The 11,537-nt window shown below is 46.2% G+C and overlaps 1 protein-coding gene across 1 annotated transcript in view; it reads right to left on the reverse strand.

Annotated features, from left to right (window-relative positions):
- The window catches only part of AQP4 (aquaporin 4), a 49,069-nt gene extending 37,743 nt beyond the window's left edge, over nucleotides 1-11,326 (reverse strand). Inside the window, exon 1 of the mRNA XM_083623093.1 lies at nucleotides 11,203-11,326. Within this exon, the coding sequence (XP_083479219.1) occupies nucleotides 11,203-11,237 (35 nt within the window). The 5' untranslated portion in view covers nucleotides 11,238-11,326. The remainder of the gene's footprint in view (nucleotides 1-11,202) is intronic.
- Nucleotides 11,327-11,537: the final 211 nt, after the last annotated feature.

Raw genomic sequence — 11,537 nt, forward strand, 5'->3', positions numbered from 1 at the left:
GTTGGGAATCTCGTACTCCCAGCAGGGTCACCCAAGGTGGTAAGGTCAAAGAAAATTAAATATGCTCAGAGTCCTGTAGTGATTTCATGCTCTTTATTGCAGCTTGTAAAACAGTGACTGAATTTCCCCCAAAACCTCAGGCTTTTATATACATTATTTACACAATGAGTCCCGTCTGACTGGCTGATTCTGCTTCCCTCCTGGAGCCTGATTGGTCTTTTCATGCAAGCCAGTCAGTTCTTGCATTCTAGGATCCTACTTGCCTATTGTTCTAGGATCCAAGCTTAGTACATAACAGGGAAGGAGCTAGACAAAGAATGATCCAAGAAGTCCTCAACGGCAGAACAGACGGGTGATAACAAGCAGTGTGTTACAACGGCTGTGAAGGCAGATGAAGGCTGCAGCAGATAGGATCCACCAGTTCGTCGTGACTACTCATGCCATCAGAACAGAGCCCTACTGCGAAGACTGTGCATTGGTCAGTGTGCACTGATCTACACACATAAAACAAATTCACGCACAGGCATCTTCCAAAAACCCAACCCAACCCCCCAAAACCCTCCCCCCATGGCGATCACTAAATGGCTACGGGGGCAGGAATGTGAAGCCCCTAGTCATGAACCGACACATGGGCGTTCAGTCGTTCTGACTCAAGGAATGAGGCAGTTGAGCAGCTCAGCAGCTGTATCCATGACTGAGCAGCCGCTTTTAGGATCCACTATGCTCACCCCGAAAAGGGGAAGGGGCTGGAAACAGTGCCCTAAACATAGTATGCCTCCCTTTTTCCCTGACTGGATTACCGCGCCCAGGTGGAATCTCTTTTCCCGTAGTTTGAATCCATTATTCTGCATCCTAGTCTCTAGAACAGCAGAAAACAATCTTGCTCCCTCTTCAACATGACATCCCTTCAAATATTTAAACATGGCTATCATATCACTCCTTAATCTTCTCTTCTCTAGATTAAACAAATCCAGCTCCCTAATTCTCTCCTCATAGGGCTTGGATTCCAGACCTTTTACATTTTGGTCACCCTCCTCTGGACATGTTCCAGCTTGACAATATCCTTCTTCAACTGGACACAGTATTTCAGGTGTGGTCTGACCAACCAGAATAGTGTGGTAGCATTCCTTCACTTGATCTAGACACTATACTCCTATTGATGCAGCCCAGAATTGCATTGGCGTTCTTAGCTGCCACATCACACTGTTGACTCATATTCAGCTTGTGGTGGACTAAGACTCCCAGATCCCTTTCACTGGTACTGTTGTCAAGCCAAGTGTCCCCCACCTGTGCATTTCATTTTTTCTATCCAGGTGTAGTACCTTACATTTCTCCCTATTGAACTCCATATTGTTGGTTTTGGCCCAGCTCTCTAGGCTATTCAGGTCATTTTGAATTCTGACCCTGTCCTCTGGTGTATTAGCAACTCCTCCCAGTTTGCAGTCATTTGCAAATTTGATTAGCACGCCCTCTATTCCATCATCCAAATCATTTATAAAAATATTGAATAGCACCAGGCCCAGGACAGAACCTTGTGGAACCCCAATAGTCATTTTTTTCTAGGATGAAGGTGAGCCACTGATGAGCAATCTTTGGGTTCAGCCCGTCAACCAATTACAAATCCACCTAACAGTAGCTTTGTCTGGCCCACATTTTACTGGTTGTTTTGCAATAATATCATGGGGGACCTTTTCAAAGGCCTTACCAAAGTCAAGGTAAGCTGGTACAAGGGAAAGCAGGATTGTAATTACCGTAAAAATTACTGATCACTTTGGATCAGCAGTCTCAACCTAACCCGCTATGTGGGGAGAGCCACATGTTCCTTTGGAAGGCAAGTGGAATACAGTGTGATATACTGACAGCTGTTTTAAAAGATGTATCTGTAACTTAAAATCCAGTATCAGAAAAAAACAAAAATAGATGGTCCCTGTGTGGATAGTCATGTTTGCATGATGGGGCCACCTCCAGTGACCATGTGGCCTGATATAAGAGGGTTCTAAAATCAGTCCTGAAAGTAGACTGATTGAGAATGACACACTCATAGCTTTTGCTCTGCCATTAACAAGGTGAGCTGAAGCAAATTATTGCCTCCCTTTGGGCTTAGCAATATTTCCTACAGCATTCTTGTTGAAGGGCATTGGAGAGTTAGGTGAGGGTCACTTTTCTGTTTTTCCATCAAGCCCCCAGACAAGAATGCTACGGCATCAGCCCCAAACACTCAGTCTCATAACAAAAAATACTCAACGGAGTTAGGGCTGAGGGTAGGGGAAGTACAATCATGATCTTTACAGTCCTCTAGAAGCTGACCCTTTTGGTCATTGTGGTCATGGAGCCAAATATCTGTTCCCAAGTTTAAAGATCTAAACAAGTAAAGAACAAGCTTGCCCTTTACATGCAAAAGCCCTGAAATTCAGCCCATTGGGCAACGGATCATGGGGCTGGGAGGAGGGAGGTAAGGACTAGCACCTTCTCTGCCCTCCACCTCCAACAGCTACACCTGAAAGATTCATGATGGGGTTCGATTTGAGAAGCTGAATGTTTATAAAGGCACTTAGCCAATTTCTGCCACAGAAATTCTGAACAGAAACACTCTGCAGGATCAGCCCCCAAAAGAAACTGCTCTATGGTCTCTGTGTTGGGAAATGGGAACAGATCTTGCTCATCACCAACCTTCCCTCCACAAATCAGTATCACTACGAGGCTGAACTGAACAGCTTGCTCCAGAGTTTTAAGAGATACGTTTCTGTGGTGTAGTGGTTAAGAGGGGTGGACTCTAATCTGGTGAGCTGGGTTCGCTTCCCTGCTCCTCCACATACAGCTGCTGGGTGACCTTGGGCCAGTCACACTTCTCTCTGAACTCTCTCAGCCCCACCTACCTCACAAGGTGTCTGTTGTGCGGGTGGAAGGGAAAGGAGATTTTTAGCCACTTTGAGACTTCTTCAAGTAGAGAAAAGCAGGATATAAAAACTAACTCCATAAATAAGAATTCTATGGAAAAGGACCATCCCTGCCATGATGATGAAAACTATATGCTTGGATTTTGCTGTATTATACCAACCTGTGGAATATGACAGTTCACAGTTTCAAAATCTATTTGGCCACAGTGGATTGACAGTCTGGACACACGAAAACCTCTGGAAGATCTTTTGAATCAATGCCTATGCGAAAGCAGTGGTACCAGTCCTTGCAGTTTCCTTCACAGTAAACCAACGTTAGGTCACCACTGGGCCTCCTGCACCCTTCTTTCAAGAAACATAGTGACCAGCAGCCTTCGAACAAGGAAGGTAAAATATCTGAGCAATAGGTTAGTGTATCCTTCCATCCCTCTGGGCATGATCGAGACACAGTAATGTAACTCTCGTTCAAGATTTGTCTCTTTGGGAGGAACAGCATCAATTTCCACTTGAAAATATTTGTCTTGTCTTTCGAAATAGGTTTTCCCACAGGAACGGGGTGTCAGAGACAGAAATAATGGGAGAGGTTCATTGACTGTGAATGGAATATTTTGACAGATAACTAAAGAAGAGAAATAAACTGATTCCAATGTTGCCTTTTGCATTCTAATGAAACAAAATATCTGAAAAATGAAAGTAATTTTCCTTTGCTGGACTTGCCTTAAAGAAATGGATACAAATAGAAATTGCTTCCTCTAGAGGGAGCCTGTTAAATTGTTGCTACAGTCTACTTGAGGACTCAACAACTGTCAGATTAAGATCGTGGGACCAGACTTGTTTGACTTTGATAAAGTATGAGCAGGAAGGAAGTTTGGGTGCTTGCTTTATGCAAGACAAATGCCTTGCTGGAACAGATGCATGAAAAGATGGATTTGATGAATGAGAAAATGGACTTGGTGACTGTTGTGGTTAATAACTGTGGACAAGCAGGGAATATTGAGACAGAAACCATTCAAGGACCAACCTATGAACCTGTATTGACTGGGCAAGTGCAGAAGATAATGGAGGAGGATGTGGCCGCATCTCAAACATTACAAATGGAGAGACCCGAGTCCCTACAGAAGCATAAACCGCTGTCATTGAAGATTGAAGTTGGAGTGGGCCAGGGGGAGTCTGGAGCTGAGGAGGTTCTTAACTTTGGAGAGACTTTGAAATATGCTTTTAAATATCTTTTGGAGTACACTGATGACTGTGGAGAGTGGAACTGTGGGGAATGGGCGGCTTTGATGAAGGGAGATGGAGACAATTTTGGATTTGAATCCCCCAGAGATCTGCTCCCCAATGAGAAAGGGAAGAAATTAAGAAAGAGACCAACAATCGACAAGGAAAAGGGCAAGTATAAACAAAAAGAAGAAGATTTGCAGAAGGGGCATGGAAGAGACTTAAGAGCCTCGGACATATGACTTCCAGGTTGATGGACTAGATGGAATGGACAGTAAGGACTGACACGACCCGGGACCAGGAAGAAGAGACGCTGGATGAAGATTGGAAGAAAATTTATAAAGAAAACTTTTTATTGGGGGAATTAGCCTAAAATGAATGAATATTAGGGAAAATGTTAGAAGGAAACTATATGACTCTAGCAGAATATATCAGGAGTTATGGATAACTGAGCATTAAGTTTTAAGCCTTAAGGCGTTTTATGGTAAGACAAGGTTAAATAAATTAAGGTAATTTGAATAACAGAATATGGGGAAAGATGGAAAGGATCTGTTGAGTTAAATAATAGGTTAAATTGATAAGATAAATTATTTAACAAAAATTGAGAAAGATGGAAAGAATTTGCTGAAATAATTAACAAAAATAGAAAACAAAAAGGGAGGTGTGAGGAGGTCAATGAAACAAGCAAATGGAAGTTGGAGATATGTAACCCGGGATTTGTGTTTTTTGTTTTATTTCCTTTTTTGCCATATTGTTGTATTGGTTTTTATGTTTTTGCGTTTTTCTCTCTTTTTTTTCTCTTTTCATGTACTGTAGTTGTTCTCTATTTTCTTTTTTTTTTGTAATTTTGAAATTATTAATAAATATTACTTTTTTTAAAAAAAGGTTTCCTCACAGTACTGTATTATTTCTTTTGCAATCCAGGGTCTAATGGCAGCCATATCCTTTTGTATGAACTGTAATTGGATGTTATTGCATCAATCACAGAGTGGTTCAATCCATGTTTGGAATCTAGATAGAACATGGTCTTCCTTTTAAAAATGATTACTATCAGTATCCAGTGGACTTCTCTGTCATTTACTGGAATAATCAAAACATCTTTCTTTAGCACTCCAAATCTCAAACAGTTCTTCAGAGCTTACACTGGCAATCTTTGACATATCTGCATGAAGTGGCAAGTATGGTAAGTGGGAAAATTGTTCCATCATGACCTAGCTCTTTGGCCATTATCACCCTGGAGGCAAGAAAGGCATCTATTATGCGATCATTTATCCAGTTTGATCCTTTCAGTGTGGTTATGTCATAGTCATACACACGGATGTTGCCAACTGAACCCACAAGTCCCATGGTTTGTAGACTGAGTGTGGGGAAGGTACAGTTGTGCCATGGGGAAACTGATGTACAAATCAGTGATTTGTCCAAACACTTCTCACTTTGTGTTGAGAATATGGGGCTGCTATCAAAAGAATCAATATTGGTCACTGTTAAATCCTCTTTCCCACTTTTTGGAGTGGAGGTCATCTGAGGCTGAGTGCTTTCCAGGTGTCTCATAGTCAGTTGGTGATCTTAAGGAGTCAAACCCCTCAGCAGCCTGCACTGAGTCAGCTGCTGGAGCTACTGTTATCTTTTCCTGCAGCCTGGGGAACTTTCTTCCCGATCTACTCTTCTGTCTTTTATTTCGTTTCAACTGTGTGAGCTGCAACTGGCAAGGCTTCCCTGGTTCTGGTGGCATGCTGATAGATTTTGTGGCAGCTATAATATGGTAACAAGTCCTGGCTGATGGGTGCGCACACAATGTCCTGTACGGACTGTGCATGCATGGCAGCCCGTATGGCCGCTGTGTGTGTGGCAGCCCGTATGGTCGCCAGGAGAGCGGCTGCCCATACAGCATGTATGACCGCCGTGAGAGGGGCTGCCTGTATGGACGCTACGCGAGCAGCAGCCTGTACAGTCACCGCGAGAGCAGCTGCCCATATGGCCCATACGGTCGCTGCGAGAGGGGCTGCCTGTACAGTTGCCGCAAGAGCGGCAGCCCACATGGACGCCGCACAAGTGGCAGCCGGTACAGCGACCGTACTGTCACTCTCCCCCCAGCATGGCACCCCGGGGCACCATCACCCCGCTGCCCCTTCGTATGCCCCTGCAGTCAATCAAATGTACTATGAACAATCTGAAGTCATGCTGGGCACAATTCACCACTAATCCTGTTCTTTTTCTAAAAACACGTGGTGGACTCCAGGAAAGCTGTCAGCAGGCACCATGATGCCCATGGGCACCACGTTGGAAACCCCCTATTTCAAAGTTTGCACTGACAAAATCTGTTGGCAAGAAAACTTGCAGTTAAACCTCCATTTATAATTACCACCCCCGCAAAGCAACCAACTTTTGTCCCAGAACCATTTGTAGCTGAATTGACGCGAGACAGGTGATTGTTTTTCATGGTTACTTTGGTGGTCTCCATCTAGTTGGTTTGATAATTTACATTCACAGGTAAGATCATCACAATCTCTGCCTTGGATATTCTTGAGGTTTAGCAGCGTCAAAAATTTCCAGGTGCTGTTCTTCACAGTGGAAGCTATGAATATGAATGTCATTTTAATTCAATGTTCTTGCTAATGCAGAACCATTTCAGATAGTGTTTGTATTTCAGTCATTCCATGGACATTGGTGTGATCTTACAATATAATTTGGTGGAGTCCATTTAACAATCATGCCAATCCATGAGGATTAAAGTATTTAATATAGTGTTTGTTCCTTGGCTGTGCTCTGTGGTTTTTGTGGTTCATTCTGTGGTCATATACATCATGTGTGATTTGATAGTGATTTCAGGGTGACCAAACATAAAAAACCTAAGGATCCATGGGGATCTGTGCTTCATGAGAATCTTTTTACAGCATGGCAGTGCCCCAAAGTGATCTGGCCATGAGCAGCATAGGTGATCGGGTAATGAATATGGGGCGACCAAGAAAACTGTGGAGCCGTAAATTTTAAAAATAAATATATATATTCAATTTTATAAGGATAGGGAAGTACAGAAAGGGAAAAGGGGGAGGGGATAGATATATAGATAGATTAGAAATTTAAAAGACCTATAAAGATTATCAAATCCTACAAAGTACTACTACTACTACTACTACTAATATATTTGTACCCTGCCCATCTGGCTGGGTTTCCCCAGCCACTCTGGGTGGCTTCCCCCCCAAAAAATGAAATAAAAATACATTAAAAAGTCACACATTAAAAACGTCCCTAAACAGGGCTGCCGTCAGATGTCTTCTAAATGTCAGGTAGTTGTTTATCTCTTTGACATCTAATGGGAGGACATTCCACAGGGCAGGCGCCACTACCAAGAAGGCCCTCTGCCTGGTTCCTTGTCGCTTTGCTTCTCACAGTGAGGTAACCACCAAAAGGCCCTTGGTGCTGGACATCAGAGTCTGGGCAGAACAATGGGCGTGGAGATGCTCCAAAAGCATGAGGATCCATGAGGATGCGTGCTTCAAAACCATGTTTTTGGGCTATGGAGTTGCCAGGAAGCCGTGGATCCGAGTTTTTTGTGGTGCAGGCTGTGCCCCTGGACTTGATGTGTGATTTGACAGTGAGTTTGGCCTGGCCCAATGCGAAAAGCGTAAGGATCCATGAGGATCCGTGCTTCAAAACAAAGTTTTTGGGCCACGGTATGGCCAGGAAGCCGTGGATCTCAGTTTTTTGTGGTGGATGCTGTGCCCCTGGACACGATGTGTGATTTGACAGTGAGTTTGGGTTGTCCCAATGCAAAAAGCGTGAGGATCCATGAGGATCCGTGCTTGAAAACCACGTTTTTGGGCCATGGAGTGGCCAGGAAGCCGTGGATCCGTGATTTTTGTGGAGCAGGCTATGCCCCTGGAAATCATGTGTGATTTGACGGTGAGTTTGGGTTGGCCCAATGCAAAAATCATGAGGATCCATGAGGATCCATGCTTCGAAACCACGTTTTTGGGCCATGCCGTTGCCAGATAACCGTGGATCTCAGTTTTTTGTGGTGGATGCTGTGCCCCTGGACACGATGTGTGATTTGACAGTGAGTTTGGGTTGTCCCAATGCAAAAAGCGTGAGGATCCATGAGGATCCGTGCTTGAAAACCACGTTTTTGGGCCATGGAGTGGCCAGGAAGCCATGGATCCGAGTTTTTTGTGTTGCATGCTGTGCTCCTGGCCATGATGTTTGATCTGATTTTGACTTTGGGCTGATATAGTGCAAAAATCATGAGGATCCATGAGGATCCGTGCTTGAAAACCACGTTTTTGGGCCACGGAGTGGCCAGGAAGCCGTGGATCCGTGATTTTTGTGGTGGATGCTGTGCCCCTGGGAATGATGTGTGATTTGACGGTGAGTTTGGGTTGGCCCAATGCAAAAAGCGTGAGGATCCATGAGGATCCGTGCTTGAAAACCACGTTTTTGGGCCACGGAGTGGCCAGGAAGCCGTGGATCCGTGATTTTTGTGGTGCAGGCTGTGCCCCTGGCCATGATGTGTGATTTGACAGTGAGTTTGGGTTGGCCCAATGCAAAAAGCGTGAGGATCCATGAGGATCCGTGCTTGAAAACCACGTTTTTGGGCCATGGAGTGGCCAGGAAGCCGTGGGTCCGTGATTTTTGTGGTGCAGGCTATGCCCCTGGAAATCATGTGTGATTTGACGGTGAGTTTGGGTTGGCCCAATGCAAAAATCATGAGGATCCATGAGGATCCATGCTTCGAAACCACGTTTTTGGGCTATGCCGTTGCCAGATAACCGTGGATCTCAGTTTTTTGTGGTGGATGCTGTGCCCCTGGACACGATGTGTGATTTGACAGTGAGTTTGGGTTGTCCCAATGCAAAAAGCATTAGGATCCATGAGGATCCGTGGTTCGGAACCACGTTTTTGGGCCACGGTATGGCCAGGAAGCCGTGGATCCATGATTTTTGTGGTGCAGGCTATGCCCCTGGACACAATGTGTGATTTGACAGTGAGTTTGGGTTGTCCCAATGCAAAAAGCGTGAGGATCCATGAGGATCCGTGCTTGAAAACCACGTTTTTGGGCCATGGAGTGGCCAGGAAGCCGTGGATCCGTGATTTTTGTGGTGCAGGCTGTGCCCGTGGCTATGATATGTGATTTGACATTGAGTTTGTGTTTGCCCAATGCAAAAGCATGAGGATCCATGAGGATCCGTGCTTGAAAACCACGTTTTTGGGCCACGGTATGGCCAGGAAGCCGTGGATCCGTGATTTTTGTGGTGGATGCTGTGCCCCTGGGAATGATGTGTGATTTGACGGTGAGTTTGGGTTGGCCCAATGCAAAAAGCGTGAGGATCCATGAGGATCCGTGCTTGAAAACCACGTTTTTGGGCCACGGAGTGGCCAGGAAGCCGTGGATCCGTGATTTTTGTGGTGCAGGCTGTGCCCCTGGCCATGATGTGTGATTTGACAGTGAGTTTGGGTTGGCCCAATGCAAAAAGCGTGAGGATCCATGAGGATCCGTGCTTGAAAACCACGTTTTTGGGCCATGGAGTGGCCAGGAAGCCGTGGATCCGTGATTTTTGTGGTGCAGGCTATGCCCCTGGAAATCATGTGTGATTTGACGGTGAGTTTGGGTTGGCCCAATGCAAAAATCATGAGGATCCATGAGGATCCATGCTTCGAAACCACGTTTTTGGGCCATGCCGTTGCCAGATAACCGTGGATCTCAGTTTTTTGTGGTGGATGCTGTGCCCCTGGACACGATGTGTGATTTGACAGTGAGTTTGGGTTGTCCCAATGCAAAAAGCGTGAGGATCCATGAGGATCCGTGCTTGGAAACCACGTTTTTGGGCCATGGAGTGGCCAGGAAGCCATGGATCCGAGTTTTTTGTGTTGCATGCTGTGCTCCTGGCCATGATGTTTGATCTGATTTTGACTTTGGGCTGATATAGTGCAAAAATCATGAGGATCCATGAGGATCCGTGCTTGAAAACCACGTTTTTGGGCCACGGAGTGGCCAGGAAGCCGTGGATCCATGATTTTTGTGGTGGATGCTGTGCCCCTGGGAATGATGTGTGATTTGACGGTGAGTTTGGGTTGGCCCAATGCAAAAAGCGTGAGGATCCATGAGGATCCGTGCTTGAAAACCACGTTTTTGGGCCACGGTATGGCCAGGAAGCCATGGACCTGTGATTTCTGTGGTGGATGCTGTGCCCCTGGCCATGATGTGTAATTTGACAGTGAATTTGGGCTGATCTAGTACAAAAATCATTAGGATTCATGAGGATCCGTGTTTTTTAACTATGTTTTTGCGCCATTGCGGCACCACGAAACAGTGGATGCGTGATTTCTTTGGTTCCTCCTACAGATTAAGATGTGGTCTACAGTAGCACAGTGTTTTCATTTTGTTTCAATATAAAAATCATATGAATTCATGAGGATCCGTGCCTCGGATCCATGTTTTTGTGGTGCTGCAGGGCGGCAAAGTGTGGGATCCACGTTTTTTATAGTCCAGTTTGTAGGCGTGCCTTCTAGGTGTGATTTGACACTGCATTTGTTGGAATTATTTTTTAAAAAGTGGAGGATCCATGAGGATCCGTGTAGATCCGCCTTTTATGGAGACCCCTTTTGGCAAACGGAAAGCCCCAAACCTGCTTCGCTCTTTTGGCGCGCCGGAACAAAGCGGGGCTTGTTTCCCTTCTCCCTCTTAGTAGCTCTCCCCAAACCACCTTTTGTGCGCGCGTGTGTGTGCAGCTGCTGTCTTCATGCATCTCAACTGCAGCCCACGTCCAACCGTGGTCTAACTCCAAGGCATTGCTATTAAAAGTTGGGCGGTTTTTGTTTTGGTTTTTGGTGTTTTTTGTGTTTTTTTTTTTTTTTGCGAATTGGACTCCAAGGTCTGGAGCGGTGCACAGTAGCCAAACTTTTTGCGTTTCTCTCTCTGCGTGTCTCTCTCTGCCACCTTCGGCCCCGCGCCCCCTTCTTTCGCCATCCCCACCTGCGCCACCCCCCCTTAATCCCACACTCGCCTCCCCTGCCATTTGGCGTGAAGCAGCCCTTGGGGCGCCCTCCACCCCACCCCACCGCGCCTTGCTGCAGCGCCCTGACGACTCACCCCCAGCAGCCTCCGGATGCGCTCCTGTCGCTCATTCCTTCCCGGGTTTGCGCGCCTGGCAGAGACGCGCCGGAGTTGCTGGAGAGCGAGCGACGAGGGAGGCGGAGGGAAGCCGCCCGGCGCGCTCTGGGGAGTCGGATTACTGTGCGCCTGGCCTGGTGGGGTTTGGGGGAGCCGAGGGCGGCTGGCCGAGCAGATGGCAGGTTGTCGCGAAGTTATATTTGAACGGCAGATAACTTTCCCTTACCTGATAGGCTCGAGGCACGCGGCGACCGCCTCGCCAAGCGCAGCAAAACGCAGCAGCAACAGAATCGGATACACACGGTCGTGAAGGA

Source organism: Podarcis filfolensis (genome assembly GCF_964270895.1).
Source record: "Podarcis filfolensis genome assembly, chromosome: 7".
Taxonomy (NCBI): Eukaryota; Metazoa; Chordata; class Lepidosauria; order Squamata; family Lacertidae; genus Podarcis; species Podarcis filfolensis.